Source organism: Molossus molossus, unplaced genomic scaffold (genome assembly GCF_014108415.1).
Source record: "Molossus molossus isolate mMolMol1 unplaced genomic scaffold, mMolMol1.p scaffold_m16_p_27, whole genome shotgun sequence".
Taxonomy (NCBI): domain Eukaryota; kingdom Metazoa; phylum Chordata; class Mammalia; order Chiroptera; family Molossidae; genus Molossus; species Molossus molossus.
The window spans coordinates 2,290,218-2,310,493 of record NW_023425363.1 but is presented as its reverse complement, the minus strand read 5'-3'; the positions used below and the strand labels follow the sequence as shown (position 1 = coordinate 2,310,493).

General features: G+C 47.9%; 1 protein-coding gene across 2 annotated transcripts; it reads right to left on the bottom strand.

The window, feature by feature from the left end:
• Positions 1-1,510: 1,510 nt before the first annotated feature.
• On the bottom strand, positions 1,511-19,963 carry ALDH3A2 (aldehyde dehydrogenase 3 family member A2). 2 transcript variants are annotated; one of them, XM_036278368.1, is made up of 12 exons: positions 19,921-19,963; positions 19,612-19,771; positions 17,373-17,604; positions 16,539-16,624; positions 15,904-16,112; positions 14,641-14,758; positions 12,282-12,423; positions 10,617-10,783; positions 8,499-8,598; positions 5,792-6,027; positions 4,955-5,049; positions 1,511-2,346 (listed from the first exon to the last, which is right to left on the bottom strand). In XM_036278368.1, coding segments are annotated over exons 1-11 (1,515 nt in total). In that variant the 5' UTR covers positions 19,923-19,963; the 3' UTR covers positions 1,511-2,346; positions 4,955-4,986. The 2 variants fall into 2 exon arrangements, with proteins under 2 accessions (XP_036134261.1, XP_036134262.1); XM_036278369.1 differs by lacking the exon at positions 4,955-5,049 and having other exon boundaries at positions 2,167-2,346.
• Positions 19,964-20,276: the final 313 nt, after the last annotated feature.

The following is a 20,276-nucleotide window of genomic DNA, read 5'->3' as shown; positions in this document are numbered from 1 at the left end:
GTTACCCCATCTCCGCATGCTCACCAGTCCTGCCTGCTCTCCGCACCCGTCCTTCCGGTTTCACAAAGCCTCAGCGCGTAGGCGTGATCGAATCATCAGTCTCTGGTGATCAACTCAACCTCCAGCAACGCTGCCCCTAAGGTCCCAGGGTGGGACTGAAAGGTTGTTTTCCTTGGCAACCAGCCCCATCCTTAGGCCCTGACAAAAGTCACATCATTAATGTCAACAAGACACCTTTATCACTCTTATGACTTAGGAAACTCCAAGGATTTTAGGAACTTTGTGGAAGGAATAGGGACAAAGACCATATATTTCTTATTATAAATTACAATAGCACAGAGGATGTAGTTGGGAAAAAACCTATTTACAACATAGGTACTTTGGAAAACAAAAAACCAAACTCACAAAGGACAGAAAGTAAAGCTTGAGAAAAGGTTCAGCTAAGAAGCTGAACTGGGAAGCACCTGTGGAGGCTGCTGCTGCCACCCTGACAGACGCACACGTGCTTCCAGCCGGGAAACTGTGGCCAAGGGGCCGCTCCCAGAGACCCAGCCCGATGCTCGGCGGAGAATGGTACTGAAATCATCCAACTTCATAACATACAATGTCTTTATTTCGAAGCAGAATATACTAGTAGACAATGATTTAGTTTAACTAGAAATTATAATGTACAATATACCAAATGGCATATTGAAATTATGACTGATTATTCTGATAGTTATACAGTTTATGCAGCTTTTTCCTAAACCAGTATAGTGATTAATTTTTGACACCTCACCCTGTGATTAAGACATAACATACTTCAGACAGCCTTCATGGAACAAACTCATTCAACAAAGCGGATCATACATTCTATAAAGTGAATTACATTCTCTCACTGAGTGGGCGGAGTCTGTCTTCAAACAGAGAAAGGGGACAGAGCTCCTGCTGCCGGTCACCCAGCAGGGCCCAGCAGGGAGGCTGGTCCACTGGTCGAAGTGCCTCAGGTCTTGGCCATGTTCTGAGCTTCTGTGTCCTTCATCCCCTTCAACATGGCCAACACCATGGCTTCAAGTCCTTCTGCAGACTTCTCCAAATGATCCATCTGAATATCCAAGGCCTCTTGTCCATGACAGACAGGAAATGGTTTCCCCATGTTAAGTTCTGAAGGCTAAATTTATCCCAAAAGGGAATTCTCTGAGGTTTAAAAAAGTGAAATTAACTTGCATTTGTGCTAAAGAAATAAAAAACTTAAAGATTTGTCCTTGGAAATACACTAACTTGCAATTTTAGGATCCTGGCAAAGGACCAGTATTGTTATAAATACAGTCTTTTATAACTACATTTAAAAATGCCAGCCCTGACCAGTTTTGCTCAGCAGTTAGAGTGTCAGCCCATGGACAAAAGGGTCACAGGTTCAACTCCCCGTCAAGGGCATATCCTGGGTTGCAGGTTCAATAACCAGCCCCAGATGGGGTCGTTCAGGAAGCAACCAGTCGACGTGCCTCTCTCTCACATCAACGTTTCTCTCTCTCCCTCTCCCTCCCTCTCTTACATTCTATCTAAAAAAATCAATGGAAAAATATCCTTGGGTGAAGATTAAAGTGCCAGTTAGGTTTTATAAGATGTAGAATTCTCCAACTCCTACACCATCAGATACCTGTGGGACACTAGCACTGTCTTCCAGGAAGTCCTAGGAGCTACAAGCTGCTTTGGGAATGTCACAATCAGCCTTGTGGACAGGGACGCAATTGCCACAAACTGAACACAAGGCAGAGTGGTGAATGGGCGAGAAAGGAGGAAACCCAGTGGTCACACAGCACGTTTGACAAGAGGGCCAACTGCTGGAGGTCAGGTCCTCAAGTCCCAAGGGATGAATGAGGGACAGGGATTCTCCCCTGCCCCCCCCAGTTCTGGAGCCTGGCAGATCTAGCCACATCTCTCTGGACTGCAGAGAGCTGCTGGCAACCCTGGGCAGCACTGAGCTCTTGAAAGTTCCCAGAGTGATGGAGGCAATAGCAGGGACAGGGCAGGTGACCCACGTCCCATGCACTGGAGTGAGGAAGTCACCAAGTAGGTTCTGAGACTCCTTCACATAGCTGGACACACTCTCCTTCTATGGTCTGGGCAGCACCGTCTGGAACAGGTTCTCTGAGCACCCTCACTTGGGAAATGTTGGAATTTGGCTGAAATGGCAAATTGTATTAATGGTGCTTGGTAATGACTTTAGGGTTGATTATAGTGCTGCATGTTTTACTATTTTTTGGTAGGATGTTAAAATTATTGGTTCATTAGCTATGTAATAAAGAAATAATTTAGTAGAGGCAATAGGAGGCTGAACAGGACCGTTCTTCAGTAGTATACAGCCTAGAGAGGAGAAAGAGATCCAGGTTACTCTGCTGGTCTAAAAACCCGCCCTGCCTGCTCTGGAACATGAGCTGAGTGTGTGGACTCTAAATGCATTATATAAAAAGGCATGTGTATCCCTAAGAAGTATAAGTGCTGGTTGAACTGAGGAAAAAAGATTTTTGCTCTCTCCCCAAAACAGCAGTAACAAGACACATGGTGACAGAGGCGGTATTCTGTCCAATATCAATGGGACAGTACTAGAATAGAGCCTGGAGCTGCAAGTGCTCATTTGCTGTCCTCACATTGTGAGTAGGAAGCTGAAATCTCTCCATGAAATCTGATCAACAGTTTTGATACTACTAAAATTTCGCCATGGCCAGTTACTTGGTTGGTTAGTGTGTCATGCCAATACGACAAGGCTGTGGGTGTGATCCCGTCAGGGCACATACGAGAAACCAACCAATGAATGCATAAGTAAGTAGATCAACAAATCCCTGTTTCTGTCTCTCCCTTTAAGAATCAATGTTAATGCCCTGGCCGGTTTGGCTCAGCAGTTGGAGCGTCAGCCTGCGGACCAGAGAGTCCTGGGTTCGGTTCCCACTAGGGGCACGTACCAAAAAAAAAAAAAAAAAAAGCAATGTGAAGAACTACTACCAAATCCCAAAGTAGCCCCGAGTCAACGCCTGCCTGCCGAGGTGAGATAATGCTGTCGCAACACCTCCAAGTCCAAACGCCGTATTTATTTTGTCAAGGCCTGATGGCACTGATCAATTTTAACCTTTTTTCTTTCTCAATCTTTCCATACTTTCTACTATGCTTTCTGTAGCTCCTTAAGTTTTATTGGAACTTTACTTTGAGTATTTTATGCATATATTTCAGTGCACATATAGAAAACTGCTGCCCACTCCGAGACCCGGCCTGCTCTCCCCTTGGACTGACCGCTCGCTGCTCCCCCCTCCCAGGGAAGCGCTTCAAACCCGCCGGGCCGGGGGCTCCGGTGGTTGGGGCGCCGTCACGTACACCGAAAGTTGTGGGTTTGCTTCCTGGTCAGGGCATATACCCAGGTTTCAGGTTTGATCCCCGGTAGGGATGTGTGTGTGAGAAACGGACTGATTTTTTCCTCTCACATTGATGTTCCCCTCTCTCTCTCTCCCTGTGCTCTCTCTAAAATCAATGAAAACATATCCTCAGGTGAGGAATAAAAAAAAAAAAGTGTCTCAAATCTATTCTAATTCTAGCAAAGTGAATAAAATCACATCCACACATAAAGTAACTAGTACAGAAAAGCAATTTCAGGAAAATGTTTACAATGATAATAAAGATTTGAGTAAATGACCAATATAGGCTCAGTCATTTATTTAATGTAAAAGGCGATCTTAAAAAAATGGATAAAAGCTGGAGAGAAAAGCAGAGAAGCAGCCAGGAGGCAAGGAAAGCCAAGCCTTTAGTCTCACTGGACTGAAACCACTCTGAGCACCAACACATCAGCTCCGGGACGGGGGCTGGGAGGTGGAGCCCCAGGGCCCCAGGAAATCCCTGAGTCCACATCCTCATTCCATAGATGAAGAAGCTGAGGCCTAAGGATCAAAGCCACACTTTCTTGTTCCCAGCTAAACATTGCATACACAGCGGCTCTCTAGACTCTAACAGAGAAGGGTGTGCCTGTCGCACTCCCCGGGGAATCTGCAGGCCTGGCCTGCTCTGCCTGTCTGGATGGGGCAGCCTTCTGGGGAACATGGTCAGCTTGGACCTCCAAATCTGCCACGAAGCTAAGAAAGTCCACCCCAAGGCAGAAGATGCACACCAGGCTGGGGACCGCCATCCTGAGGAAACATGGACAGCGACTGCAACCCCGAGCACGCCTTGGACCTCAGAGCGGTGAAGAACAGAAAGCCCCTAGGCACACACGTTAAGTTTGCTACCAGTGATTCTCAAGTCACACTAGGGAAAAATAAACCTAAAACAACTCAAAACACAACAAAAAGTGACTCCGATTTTTAGGAGATTCTGAAATTATGAAACAAAGAGTTGGGTGTCTGAACGGGAGTCAGGTCTACACGGGTTGGCTGGCACGTCCCCAGGGCGGAAGAGGACGGAGGTGCGCACCAGCCACCCTCTTTGTAGACAGGATGTGTCCTCTAACCCAGGACGCCATCACCACTACTTTTCCAAGGTTCTAGCAACCCACCCTCACCCTTTTAAAATTGTGGGAAAGTTACGTTTTTAACACTGATACTCTGGGCCAAAGTCCAAATTGAAGACAAATAAATATTCTTTTTATCCTCACCCGAGAACATTTTTTCCATCTTTTGTTCAGATAGAGTGGGAGGGAGAGAGAGGAAGAAAGGGAGAGAAACACTCATGTGAAAGGGACACATCGAGTGGCTGCCACCCGCACGACCAACCAGGGCCAAGGACAAACTGCAACCAAGGTACGTGCCCTTAGCGGGAACCGAACCCGGGTCTCTCTGGACCGCAGGCCGACGCTCTAACCGCTGAGCCAAACCGGCCAGGGCTAAATATTCTTTTTTCAACAACCCATAAGCCTCTAGCTGTAGAAAAACAAACAACTAAAAGAAACATACCCCAACGTGGCCCACTTTGACGGAAGAAAGGGAGCTCCTACCTCGCTCTGACAGACAGCTGCGCTGAGCCGCCTCACCACTGCCTCCAGGACTGCCAGGAGGCCAGCGCCCTCCTCCTCAGCACAGCCTGGTGTTTCTGGGAAAACCCAAACGGTTCAAATGCAACTGGCATCTCCAGGTCCACCAACACAGGCATAAAACAGCTCCTTCCACCACATGCTTGAACCCTGCCTCCCCTCCAAGCCTATTCTTCATGGACGTCAGTATTTCCAGTGCATCTCCTCGGACGGATGCTGGGAGCTGCACACTGCCTGTCCTCAGTCCACCTTACCGCTCATCGCCTGGGGTTTCTCTTTCACCCCAAGGACACACAAACTGCCTGGTGAAGCCAGCTGGCAGGGGGCCTCTTAGTAAGCCTGTATCTGTAATAACCAGTCACCCAAGAGAAACTTTACATGGTGGTCCAATCAGGAGGAAAAGCACTCAGACTGCCCTCACCGAAGCTACTCCACCACCAAGACAGTCCACCACTATCGTCACCTCAGCACTCCCTCCACCACGCGGCGTGCTGCTGTCAGGCGCGGCCAAGGACAGAGCTGAGGCCGAGGCACCGAGGGCAGAGGATCAGCGGTGGGCAGCCGAGTCCTGTGAGGCAGTTCTGACAGGCCGGAGCTACAAGCACTCAGCCGCCGAGGCGCCAGCTAAGCAAGGGGTGACTGCGCCCGAGACCTTTCTGAAAGGTGGCTGGCCGGCAGGCTGTCCTAATATGAGACAGAGTTCATAAACAAAAGTCAGAGGAGCTCCCAAGACGAAGGAAGCGCAGCTGGCCGCCGGGCAGGCAGGAGCAGAGAGCAGCGCCCGGGACTCACGGCACTCACCTTGACAAGCACAGCAGCCACAATGCCCAGGAACGCGAGGAACAGGAGACTGAGTTTTCCTTTGCTGAACCGTTTCAAGAGGAAAAATTTTGCCCAATCCACCTTTGACTGGCTGTTGGGAGGATATCTGACTTTGTTAGCAGCTTCTCCCTTAAAACTTTTTAATAAACAGGCACGTTGATGAGAAAAAGTGTCGAAACTATGTTGTCCATGATAAGCTCCCATCCCACTCGAACCTGAAATACAGGGAACAGACAAAAACAGGTTCCTGTAGGTGACACCAGCTTCCTCTCCAACGACAGAGGAACAGTCTCCCTGCCGCCTCGGACACCCCGAACGCCCCTTCAACCTCCAGGCCAGACCACGTGGCTCTTTTCAGGACATTCTTCCCAGGGCTCCCAGCAGGGGAACCCCCCTAAGACAGGATGCTTTCCAAGAGCGGGCCAGGTCCGCAGCTCTCCACGGCAGGGCTCCCCCCGGTGCCTCGCATCCTCTTCCACCCCCACCACCACCCCTCAGCGCGAGGCATCACGCCGCCCCAGTTTCAGAGAGGAAGAGGAGCTCAGCAGGGTCCGGTGGCTGTCTGAGGGGAATGCACAGCTAGCCCGGGAGCCCGCGCTGGTCTGGTTCTAGTGCTGTGCATGCTTCCCACCAGCCACGTGGCTCCATTCACCCACAGCCCTGCCTGCCCACTTGCTTCCTCTAAGCTCCTAGCAAGGAACACAGACCAGGACGATGGGGCGACAGAGCTGGGGGGTAACAGGCGAGTGTGAATCTCTGCCCTCTCACAACGCTGTGCTGTGCCAGCGCTCACTCCCGCATCGACGTGTGCTGGACAGACGTGCGTGGTGCCGTGCATCAGGCACAGCAACCGGGCCCCGGAAGCAGTGTCCTGGCCCATCATTTACTTTTTTTGATCCTCACCTGAGGACATTTTTGCATTTATCTTCAGATAGAGCAGGAGGGAGAGAGGGGGTAAGAGAGAGAGAGAAACATCAATGTGAGAAAGACACATCGACTGGCTGCCACCCACACGACCCCAACCGGGGCCAGGGACAAACTGCAACTGAGGTCCGTGCCCTTAGCGGAAACCGAACCCGGAACTCTCCGGTCTGCCGGCTGATGCTCCAACCGCTGAGCCAAACTGGCCAGGGCGTGGCCCATCATTTAGATGACAGCTCAAACTGTAGGGAAATTTGGCAACATGTATAAAAGATATGCATTTTGAAACGAATTTTAAAGATATACACCAAAGGTTATCTTTAAGTAGTGGGGTTATGGGTAATTAAATTGTTTTCCTTGGGCTCTTCTATCTTTTCCAAGTTTTCTTAATAAGCCTGAATTTCTTTTGCATTTGGGGGGGAAGTTTTTTTGTTACAAAGAAGAGGGTATGGTCAACTGTGCGAAAGGCTACCTAGTCAGACGGACTGAACTCAGTCACTGGAGCTGCACGCTGCTGGCACGTGTGACCTCGTGGCGCAGTGCGAGTCTGAGGCTGCACCTGCAGGTGGAAGCCAAGACCCTGTGGAGCGCCGAGGACCAGACACAGCAGAGTCCAGTCTAACCCTAAGACTCTGGGCAGTGAAACCGTAGTAACTCCAGCCCAAATCTCACTAACCATCCTCCTTTCATTCACCGCCTCTCCACACCCAAACACATCAGCAAATCATGTTGCTCAACCTCCCAAAATATCCACTCCCTTCCACCAGCTGCCCTGCCACCATCCCAGTCCCGGCCTCCCCCAGTGCCAGTGTGGCTCCTGCAACATCCCCTGACCCAGGCTGGCCCCACCTTCCCCTCATACATGTCAGTCACTGTGTTGGGTGCTGGCAATACACGTACATCCTAGAAAGGGACCTGTGGCTATTGTGGAAAACAGGCCAGGGTTTCTTGGGACGAGCGTGCCTTAACCTGGGCCGTTGCACTCCCATGGAGTAGGCTGTTTATACTACTGCAGGGGAGGGAACTCAGCAGGAGCTTTTAAGACTGCCTTTTAGTGTTTGCTTTTTGCTATGAGAACTTAATAGCTTTTTGCTATTAACACATTTGTTAATCTGTAATATCTCTAACAGATCATAGAGAAGCCTACAGCTAGATCCCAAAGGAAAATGTAAAGAGTTGAGTCAATCATCCCAGGGGTGAGAGAGCGGGTAAGCCCAGCCCACAGGGAGCAGCAGGCCGAGTCCACAGGGCTTCACCGAGAGGAGTCTGTTCTGCTGTCCTCTAGGGGAGCCTCCCATTCTTCTCAAAGCAGGAGACACTGTGAGGAGAGGCTGGCCCTGGGCCAAGGGCTGGGCGCAGCATGGTGAGCGCCGCTCAGGCTGCCAGGGCACACGGCATAGGGACCGAGAAACCCCTGCACTGCTGTCTGCTCCTGGCCGTCTAAGCCTGTCTAACCACCTCCCTTAAACCAAAGACACAGGGACCTAGACCTGACTGTTGGCCTACAAAAAATCCCCTAAATGTGGGAGAACAACAAACAAGTGACACAACGAAAGAAACAAAATAATTAGAGACTGTGGTAAACGCTACTGAGGACGAAAGGCGGGAGACGGAGAGAGGGCCCCTCAGCAGAGGACCTGGCAGGTAGCAAGAGGACTCCCATGGCGGCCGGGGACGGCCCCTCAGGAGGAGGACCAAGCAGAGAGCAGCCGCAGCGATTCCTGCGCCACTCTGAACGTGCGCTGTGAACAAGGGGAAGACTCACCCACTCCGCCGAAGGGCAAAGAGCTGAGCGTGAAGTGCATGATCACGTCGTTGGCCGTGACACCGCCGCTGGATGTGCTGTCGATCATCCGTCGAATGAGCTGAGGAGCAGAACCAAGGCTCCCGGTCAGGAGCGCCCAGGCGGCTGTGCTCTGATGCACTCTGCCTTCACATTCGGGCACAGCTACTCGAGCTCGGGGACACCGTGCCAAACAAATGAACACCTAGTGTCCACAGAGCTCTACCAGGAGTGAGTTCCTTTCAGCCCATCTTTCAGAACAATGGGTCCCTTGCTCTTCTCAAATCATGACACAATTCAAGGAAAGGCAGATCCCCAGACAGGACAGACATCAAATGTGATCCCTGTCTAACCTCTCTGACGCACACCTAGTACTTCGAGGGTGGCAGCACCACATCACCCCTATTAGAGTCGGACCACCCAAAATGGCAGCAAAAAGCCTTTTTTAAAAAAAGGGACAGTTCAGACTATATATTGTTTAAAATTTTTAAAATATTTCTCTAGCTCTGCTTTAAATTATAGAATATGATTTATAGATATCATTTAGTTTTTATGAAATGCAATAAATATTTAAGGTTTAGCATCCAATTTTTGAAGAAACAGTTGTCCTAAGATCTGAACAGGAAAAATGACGCTGGACTGGTCAACGTCCTTTCACCTGGGTGCCAACAAGCCCTTGAGAGTTCTTCACAGCAAACGTCGAGGGGACTGTGGCCACACACGGTCACCCAGCAGCCGGTGGGAAGCGCTCCCCCGAGCGCACCCTGCCAGTGGACTTGAGCTTTCAGGGTCCCATCACCACGTTGTCCATGGTCATTTAAAATGTAGACCTCTGGCCCTGGCCAGTTCGGCTCAGCGGTTAGGGCGTCGGCCTGTGGTCCGGACAGACTTGGGTTCAGTTCCCGCTAAGGGCATGTGCCTCAGTTGCAGTTTGTCCCCGGCCCTGGTTGGGTATTGCAGGTGGCAACCACTTGATGTGTCCCTTTCGCATCTCTCTCTCTCTCTCTCTCTCTCTCTCCTCTCTCCCTCCCACTCTATCTGAACAAAAAAATGGAAAAATGTCCTCAGGTGAAGATTAAAATCAAAACAAAGCGTAGACTTTTGCTTGTTAAGAGCCCACACACCTGGCTCCCTGAACGTTCTGTTCAGACCTGCATCTCAATGGCCTCACCACGCTGACGCCGCCACCACACAGCCCGTGCGCGGCCCTGAGCTCTCCAGAACACATGCAGTCTGAGTGCTCAGACCTCCACTGCCATCTTCCCCTTTTTGTGTCTGCTTTTCTTCAGGGGGCTCTTGAACCTACTTGACCTTCCTGAGGCCACTGTCCCTTAGCAGCAGCCAGTCACCTTTTTTTAAAATTTTTTTTCCTCCCTATTTTAATAATTTGAGAGAGAGAGGAAGTAAGAGGGAGAGAGAAATAGAAACATCGATGAGAGAGAACATCAACTGGCCACCTCCTGCATGCCCCCTACTGGGGACCGGGCCCACAACCTGGGCATGTGCCCTGACTGGGAATCGAACCGGTGACCTCTTGGTGCAGGGTCGACGTTCAACCACTGAGCCACACTGGACAGATTTCAGTCATCTTCTGATGCAAGTAAATAAAGTGGCCAGGCTCTTCATGCTGTGTCACATGGTAAAACGTTCACCTGCCTGGTATGGTTCTACCACCCTAACAGCAAAATCATGTAGCTGGAGAAACTGAAGATATCACAACCACTTCCCCGACAGTGCCAGAGATTTCTGCCCACACAGTCCCGAGGGGCTGGGAATGCCACCTGTGTCATGGGGGAAGGCTCTTACACAGAGTGTCCAGTGGATTAATGTCAGAAAAGCTTCTAAAGCTGGCACATTGAGTCTACTATGTGGGCAGTATTCGAGTCAAAGAAACTGGTGCCACTCACCCCTGGAGACCCAAGGAGTAAAGGTTATCGCGATAGCCCCAAGGCTGACTGCCCAAGACAGCAATCTAGGAGAAGAGCCTTGGTTGGTGGATTCTGGTATCACACAAAATAAACCATCGTTTGCTTTACCACAAAGAGGGAACACGATTTACAATAGTGGCTTATTACAGTGTGCTCTTCTCTGTAAAGTTACCTTACTGTTATGAGAAAACAGATAGATAGCCAAGGGCTTTTCACGAGCATTTATGAATTCTATGGCTTCATCTGCATTCTTCACAGGCACTATTGGAAGAACTGGTCCAAAAATTTCTTCTTGCATCACTTTGGTATCAGGATTAACATCAGTAAGTATTGTTGGGGCTAAAAAGGAAAAAGCAAAATGAAAATGCTATAAAAGACAGAAATGCAAAACTCTCATGTTAGATTTTTTCATCAGGTCACCTATCCATCCCTTTCCTATTCCCATCCAAGTATTACCCATTAAAAAAAATAAGTCCCAAGTCTGTGGACAAACTGTGCGAATTAAATGTCTGCAAGCACATGAAGCAGGATCCTCATGCAAACCAAGGGAAAGATATATGCCTGGATATATCGTATGTATGTGAAACCCTGTTCATAGCCATATTCGTAACAGGAGGTTATGTTTACATCTTTCAGGGAGCACAGATAGCCCCTCTGTGTATCAAAGCAACACTTCTTAATTCAACTGCTTTCTTGCATAGTATTTCATTGACCTTTATTTGTGTTCTGTTACAGATTAAGAAAACATATTTAAATGGTCAAGATTCCCTAACCCTTAGTTCAGTGTTCCATCCACTATGGGAGGGCAATACAGACGCTGAAGCAGCTTCGCAGAGCATCCCAGCATTCATGCCGAGACAGGCACCAGGCAGCACCCAGAAATACCCCGTGCACAAGCTCGACCGCCAACTAAAAGGAAGACACCTGCCGATAACAAGTCTGCGCTTCTCCTTTTCTCCTGGTTTCCAGCTGGGTTCTGCTGCAGCGTGGTGGACGGTTCTTGCCAGCACCCCCAGAGGTACATATGCTACACCCTAAACCCACTGCCCACCGTTTCCCTGGGTCGGAGAACTGACTTGGTTTAGGTGTCCTCCTCTGCACAGCCATGTGCTCGGATAAGGTGACCCTGACTCCAGGACAGAGAGAAGTTCCTCACCAGTCTGAGCTGCTCAGGGATGACCTTTCCGCTCACCCCTGATTAGCCTAGAAGTGGGAGGAGTCAACATGCTGAGGATAGCAGGGCAAGAAGACGAAACAACTGGAGCTTTTGGAGGGTATTACTGAGCCAGTGAATTCACAGGCCAGAGGTACTTATTATCTTATTAAGTTCTTTAAGCTTTTGCCAATTAAATGTGTAATTCTTCTGTTATCGTGTATGCTACTTTGGAAAAATGTGTTTAAAATTCAAAACTAATATAGATTTATGTCAAAGAACAAAAAACACAAAAAGTAAACAAATAATGTCAAGCATGATAGATCAAAACAGCACTGCCGGAGCTAGTTGTGGAATTACGGCTAAGCTATGTCCTCGGAGCCGTTTCCCAGCCATAACTGGGTAATTACGGAGGTCTGTTCTGCCTCTGCCTCTCAGGGTGGTCAGGAAGAAAAATGTAGATAAAATATGTGTAAATACAAAAAACTAGTGCAACACAGGTAGTATTATTAAACGTGTGTGTGTGCGTATATGATCATCTTTAAATAGTTTACAAAACAGTATACCAGAAAGCAGTATTTGATAATGTATTTTACACTAAATATCTATTTAGTATCAATAAATAGTATCAATAAGTACTGTCAAACTCCCCTTTCTCCATAAGAAAAGGGGGGTTCCCATTACCTATGTAGCGGGTGGCTTCATCAGTCTCCCCTCCAAAAGCTATCTTCTGTCCTTCAAGCAAACTTAGTACCCTCTTAAAATGACGAAGATTGATGATCCTTTCATAATCAGGAGATTCTTTTATATTTTCTCCATAAAATTCCTATTTAAAACAATAGTGTTCAATTGTCATAGAAGACCCACATTTCGATTTCTTTAATAAGTACAAAACCCACTCATGCTCAGAAGTCTGGTTTTCTAGCATCACAGCCCACCCCACCAAGAACCTTAACAGTACAGACGGCTCCCCAGTTACGGGTTCAACTTTAGGTTTTTGATGTTACGATGGTAGGGACGCAATACACATTCGGTAGAAAGCGCGCTCCGAAGCCCGGTCTTTGCCCGGGCCAGCGGATGCTGTCTCAGGCTGGGCAGCAGCAGCAAGATGACTTTGCCAAAATGTAGGCTAATGCCTGTGTTCTGAGCACGTCAAGGTAGACTAAACCAGCTAGACATTCAGTAGGTTAGGTGTACTAAGTGAATTTTGATTTGTATTTTCAACTTAAAATGAGTTTATCAGGATGCAACCCCACTGCAAGTCAAGGAGAGTCTGTATAGCAGTAAACTCAAGCCTTTGGGCATGTCAAGAATTAAGCACATGATTATCACTTTCCATGGTTTCAGGGGTTCACCTGGATCTCTTGCAGTCTACCTGTGGGCCCTCCTGGGGGTGAATGGGGGAGGAGATGTAGGGGGTCTTGCCCTATTTCAGGGCCACTGTGTTTACCTGTCCGCTGTGGCTGCTGTCCTGCGAGGTGCTGTGTGGGTGAACAGTGACCTATGGCCTGCAAAGCCTGATGCACTCTCTCTAGCCCTTTACAGGAAGTTGGCTGAGCTTTGCACTATTTCATTGTTTTGTATCTTCTCTAGACTGGTATTTCTACCCATCATAGATGACAGGGAAACCACTCAGAAGATCAAAATACATTTTTTTGTAAATTAAACAAGGTAAAAGAACCACGAAGGCCAAATAATCTATATTTATTATGCGAAACACACATAACATTACTGAATTGCTGTATCACTTCAAGGCCTTATAAAAGCTCTAGACTTGCTCGTCAATCAAAATGGGCACTGTTCACCCACCTCCACAAACAGCTCGAGTCTGGTGGTCGGGATCATCCACCCCTCTCTTCCCTCTGAGGCCTGCATCTCCTAAGCCCTAAGGCTCCCCACCGGACTTGTAACCAGGAAGCACTGGGCAGCTTACCCCTGAACCTGTCTCCAAGGCCCCTCTCTCTGACTTCCCAGAGAGCCAAAGCAGCCCTGCCCAGGCTCTCTTGTTGCTTCTTCTGTCCTAAGCCCTTCCTTGTTTCACTGTCCCCAGTTTTAATAAATGTACTCTCAAGATCAAGCCAACAAACAAACAAACAAAACCCCCGAACAACAAAGAATCATCCAAGCAGCTTGTTGAAATGCACGTTCCTGGGCCCAAACTCTGGTGCCATTAACCATGGTTTTCAATGCTGGCTGCACCTTAGAATCACCTGCAGACCCCACCCCAATGAAATCGGCCTGGAGGGTGAGGACTGGGAACTTTTCTTCATGGCTCTCTAGTGACTTCAGTGAGAACTACTGTGTTCAGAGTATAAACGCCCCAAAGAAAGGCTGAGGGGTTCTTATTCCTTTGAAACTGAGTTTATCACCATTCTCAACTAAGCATATTCTCCAAACCTCAAGAGGTTATAGTCTCACAGGGATTTTTAACCTCCTCTTTGCCGTACCACAATCTCTGAGTCTGGTCAATTCTTCTCTCTTTTTTATTTTTGTAAATCCTCACCCGAGGATATTTTTCCATTTATCTTCGGGTACAGTGTGTGAGCATGCGAGAAAGAAACATCCATGTGAGAGGGACACAGCAAATGGTCATCTCCCGTACGACCCCAACTAGGGCCGGGGCGAACCACAACCGAGGTACGTGCCCTTGACTGGAATCGAACCCACAACTCTTTGGTCCACGGGCCGACACTCTAACCGCTGAGCCAAACCTGCCAGGGCTGAATTTTAGTAATTAGTTTACGTGTGCCATGAGATGAAAAAGGTTGAAAATCTGTTTTAAAGCATGTGCCACAACTAACCAGTTGTTTCATCAACAAATCAACGAGAGAATTTAAGTGGGCTTAACACCAACCCAATTCTGCATCGCAGCAGACCTTCTAGAAAACGGGCAGAGAGCATTTTAAATTATCCAGTGAGTTAATTTAGTCACATAAACTATTGGAACTTTCTGGGGAAGGGAGGATAAAAGGGTGTTGCCTGCAAACAGTTGATCTGACTCATCTTAATGAAACCAACGGAGCCAGGTGTGTTAAATACAAACCTTCACAGTGTCCTTAATCTTCTGCACGATCTGATTCTGGAGAGACGACTCACAGAGAATGTAGTCGGGAGCAATACAGGTTTGACCGCAATTCATGTACTTCCCCCAGGCTATGCGTCTGAAGGGGGAAAACCCCAGATAGCAATGGAATTAAATCTACTAGTTATTTGTTACCTACTTTTCTATTGTTTGAACATTCTGAACTAGCATTTATTCATACACCTGCTTGGCAATTTTTATAAAAACAAAAACATTTAAGAACTCGTTTCTAAATCAGCTGGGTGGAACTTATAACGCGTTTTCTGACTGATGTGAAGCACTCGACGGGGGAGACATTCTCATGCCAGTCCATGGGAAAATAGTGCTTGATAAGCAGGGAAACCACTGCCTGCTACAGGAAGAGAGGCATAGCCTCCCGACACCCTCTTCCTGCTCCCACTCCAGCCAGAGGACATCAGGGAGGACAGGAGTTCCACAGACTCCGCCTCTCCTGGTTGCGACTTTAGGTCCTGCTGGCAATATGTCCAGGTAGGCAGAGCAGCCCTCCCCACTCTGGAAAACTGTGCCGTGTGGGATCTAAGTCCGTGACATGAACACGCACTGACTGAGGATCCCATATTCTGAAAGCAGACTTCCACTTCCGAAGCTGGCCCAGACCCCAGCCTAACCCTCGATACCTCCTCCATGCCTCCCATCTCTGAAGGAGAGAGAGACCACCCCACTCTGAGCACACAGTCACTTCTGGGTTTTGGGACTTCCTGACAGCTAAATCTGATTTAGCAGGGAGAACCTGAAACCTTTTGTTTTCTAGTTCCCAGTTTGCGAGATGCTAATCTAAGTTAAAAGATAATACTGGTTTTAACAACAAAGGAACTCAGTAAGAAATCAACTTGATACCCTTTCTGTGGGGAATTTAAAGATTTTATTAGGCACACACAATACTGTGGATTACCTATGTCCTGGATCATCGACCAGCAGAACAGTAAAATTTATCGTAGATCTACCATCTCAAGGGCAGAAAGAACCTTTCCATACTCCTAAGGAGGATCATGGGACTTATGACCTACTGCTCACCTCTCTGGCAGTGGCACAAAGGGACAGTTTGGAAAGAGCTGTTTCTCACAAGGACATCAACCACTAAAGCTTACTGATGTCTCTTGGGGCCAAAAGGCGTAGGGTTCCAGTGCAAAGAGGATGCATCAACTTACTAGGAAAAGCCTCCACAACACTGGGAAAACCCTACGTGACCAGAGCCAGCCTCACCTGCAGGCGATGTCCAGGTCACAATCTTTGTCAATGTAGCATGGACTCTTGCCTCCCAGTTCAAGGGTCACAGGAGTCAGGTGCTTGGCAGCAGCCTCCATGATAATTCTTCCAACTGCAGGGTTTCCAGTATAGAAGATGTAGTCAAACCGCTGCTTCAGGAGCTCCGTGGTTTCCGGAACACCCCCGTTAACAACAACATACAGGTCCTTAAAGAAGGAAAAACAGAAACACTTGCACTGCCAAATTAATCTGACCAACTAACATGAGCAGGTTCTTCAACATAAACATGTAACATTCAATAAAACCATGTGAAGATGAAAAACAGCCCTGTGTGTACAGAAGGAGCAGATGGAAAACAGGCAAAGAACAGAGTCTGGTGAAATCTGAGAGCCACCATCCCACTGAGGAACTGACTGGACAGCCCAGTGTTTTCCACATGAGCTCAGCAACAAAGACACAAAAGAGAAGACAGCAAGTGCTTGGATTTGACCAGCTGTTCAAATTCAACTGTTCGAGGTTTAAAGAAACTGCAAACGGACCCCCAGCCATCAACGCCATGTACCAGTAGAGAGGCCAAATGTGTGTTCCCCCACAGCAAACAGATGTTTTGAAGATGGTCAAGACATTCTTACCCGGTCTAAATATTGGGGGAGGAGCTTAGCCAAGATATTGGCTGTATTTTCACTTAGTTCAGAAGGCTTGATAATCACAGCATTTCCTAAACAAAGCAAAAAGAAGGACGGCATTGTCTAATACTTGATAAACTTTTTAATAGCTACCAAAATGGTGTTCAGGTAGGAACTACAGGCCAAATACTACACATATTTCTGCTGCTCTTAATTCTGCTTTCTCATAATGAGCGTGAGAGCTCGTCTCACTTTCTCTTTCTCAAATGCTAACTTCTTAGTTCTCATTATCTTCAGATTGCTGACAACAGGCTCCATCAGCCTCCCCTACTCCTCCATCTTTCCATCACTTTTCTCCCACTCCCAATCCTGGATTTTCCTCTCTGCCTTGGAACTATTGAAAAACAGGTCTTGTCAACATAAAGCTGTTGCTCTGGATCCTGCAGAAGTGAGTGAGACATTAATCTCTTGGCATTTACTATAAACCCAAGCCAGTATTACTCCCATAGCCCTCACATGAATGAAAAAATGATACACCCAAGGCCAGAGCTGGCAACTGAAACCACATTAGAATACAGATACCAGACTCCAAATTCCTGAGCCTATTCATCATGCCTTTACACCTTCACAGGTTCATTTCCTGGGAGCTATATAAAATAGTTACTATGCAAATCTCCTCAGGAGTCTATTTTTAAAAATATATAATATTTGTAAATTCTCAATACACTGCTAGTGTAAACCAAGGCATACCATCAAAGCAAATGTATTTAATTAGCCACCATCCTTAATTTATAATCAATGAGAGACTAAGACCCTTAAAAGAGTATAAAGACATCAGACCTGCAGCAATGGCTCCTATCAGTGGCTGAATGTTGAGAACAAAGGGGTAGTTCCAAGCTCCTATAATCAGTACAACTCCCAGGGGCTCTGGTTGAACAAAGGCCTCATCCAGCATGGTTAGCAGGTTCTTCTTGGCTGGTTTAGCAGTAACCCATTCAGGAAGCTTCTCCAGCATTAGATCAATTTCCCCAAGAACAGTAATGACTTCCTGACTGTAAGCATTAAGTTCACTCTGTTAAGAGAATCACAGTAAACCTTGCATAAGTATGACATTCAGCCCTGAATGTCAAAAACGTCAGGCCAGGTACACCTGCAGTGAAAACTGGCATTATCAGGCTAGCAGGTTTGCCATTCAGATTCCTTTGGCACCCTCCAAGCTCTCAAGAAAGACTTACAGACTCCCTCTCTAATGTACTCAATCCCTGTAAATCTTTCTTTACCGATCCACGCCATTTAAAATTAAACATTACCTGTCAGGATGACATCACTGATTAATAATGGCTTGCTTAGATCACACTTTATAAACCACAGCAATTATGCTTTTGACCTGTATCTCAATATTTCACCCTTAATACAACAGTTTATAACTACATTCATATTTTATTTGTGTATGTTTTGTTTCCCAACCAAATTTAAAACTCTCAAGGGCAAGGGACTTATTGCATTTTAGTAATCCTATATATGTACATATTCACACAAACATTTCATGCTTGTGGAATAAATGATCTAGACTTTTTGAAATCTTAATTATCCCATCTTGTTTATTTGATATCACAGTCCCTCTCCACCTAAAGTACACTAAAGGAAGTTTTAACAGTTTTAATAGTTTTAACAGTTACTCTTAACACTATTACTACTGATATTACTGTCCTTCAAAATAATCTTTCACGGGAAGTGAGGAAGGGAGAGGGAGACTCATACAGCCAGAGCATAGTCTTGTTACTCCTGGAATAAAGATATAAAGTAAAAGCAAAATGATAATATTATTAGAAAATATAGGGGAATATATTCATGCCCTAAACACTACTCAAACCCTGGTTCCAAAATAGGTAGAAGGCACCACCTGGGAGCTTGTTAGAAACTTAGAATCTCTCCCCTCCCAGACCTGTGAACCATAACTTGCATTTTAACAAGATCCCTATGGGATTCGCCCTTGCACTCGAGTTTGAGAAGCACTGATCTAAAGCCAAGTCATGGAGGAAAATTAAAGTGCAACGACAACCAAAAAAACCTCTTCCTACCCTGGCCAGTTTTGCTCAGTGGTTAGAGCGTCGGCCTACGGTCAGGAGAGACCCAGGTTCGGGTCCCGCTAAGAGCACGTACCTTGGTTGCAGTTTGTCCCCAGCCCTGGTTGGGTCGTGTGGGTGGCAACCACTTGATGTGTCCCTTTCATGTCGTTGTTTCTCTCTCTCTCTCCCCCTCCCACTCTATTTGAACAAAATATTGAAGTGTCCTCGGGTGAGGATTAAAAAAAACAAACAAACCCTCTTTCTACAAAAGAAACAGTAAACAAAGTTAAAAGACAAGAAACAGACTCAGAGAAAAAAACCTGCAATATATTACACTGACAAATTACCGAAATCCAGAAATATACAAAAAATCCCTACAGGAAAAGGACCAAAAATTAAACGAAAAACAGGCAAAAATATAAAAGGCAATTCACAAACAGAAGCCAGAAAACACTTGCACTTCTGCGTCTGCAAATACGCACAACAGGGGTGGAAAGATCGGGGAAAGCCAGGGTAAACTCTCCCACAGTCCTTGCATAATCACAAATTGAACGGGCTAATAATGTTTGAACAAATTAAACTCCATTCTGACCAGTTATTCCTGCACATAAACACCCTAGCTGTTTTCTAGAAAACCTGGGACTGACACTCAGAGGAAACATAAAGATAAGGGGTTAATGATGGCCCAGACCCCTGCTGGAGCAGACTCCTTACCTCTGAGACAGCTTTTATCAGCCCTGACACCAATCGCCTGGTGCCAAGAGAATGTGGGCTGTTTTTTTTTTTTTTTAGTTTCTATAGTTTGCAACTATAAAACCCAGAGGACAAAGAGATTGGGATGCTGAGCTGGAAATTTGCGACTCAGTCCACCTGCACCTAGGTGCACGCAATAAAGCCATTTGGCTCTACACTGGCCTTACGGATGCGATCTCCCACCACTCAGACCTTCTACAAAAGCACCGGCTCAGGCGGAGCGCGCTCCAAGCAGAGCTCCTCGCCCACGCGCGCACCTTGCACAAATCGGAGGAGAGGGCCGCCAGGATGTCCTTTTCGCGCTCCTGCACCATCCTGCGCAGGGCCTCCAGCTGCTGCAGCCGGAACCTCAGAGGTCGCGACCGGCCGGACCGGAAGGCATCGCGAACCCGCTGGACTTCGCGCTCCATGGCCTTCCTGGTACCACGGAGAAAGGGAAAGTAAGGGGCACAGTGGCGGCGGGGGCGTGACGGATGCGTGTGCGGCCAGGTGCCGCTTCCCTTCTCCTGCCCCTCCGCCGGTGGGCCGCAGGGCTGACCCAAACCGCGCTTCAGTGACCCACTCACATCAACTCGTCCTCGCGTCCCGTCCGCGGAGCCCGACTGCTCACGAGCCACTGGGCTGTACTGGACTACGCCCCGAGCCGCGCGCCTATTGGTCGGGGCGGGTCGCGTGACCCCGCCGGCGGCCCCGCCCCGTGCCCGGACCAGACCACGGGATGGGATTTGGGGGTGCGGCCTGCTGAGGGACCGGGTCTCTTGAGCCGCTCCCGAACAGGAAACGAGGAGTCCGGGAGGAGCCGAAGGGAACCGGGAGTGGGGGTGCGCTCAAGCGGGGATCTTCGTGTGGCCGGTGGGCAGAGGCCGAGGCCGGGCGCGGCCCGTGCGGCTGTGGAGCGTGGACGCCGCCCGGAGCCCGAGCG

Excerpts from the sequence above, each read along its gene's own strand:
- ALDH3A2 (XM_036278368.1), bottom strand. Across the intron at positions 14,759-15,903 it reads GACCTGGACATCGCCTGCAG|ACGCATAGCCTGGGGGAAGT; the intron begins GTGAGGCTGGCT and ends TTCCCCCTTCAG. Across the intron at positions 10,784-12,281 it reads TGAAGCCACCCGCTACATAG|CCCCAACAATACTTACTGAT; the intron begins GTAATGGGAACC and ends TTTCCTTTTTAG.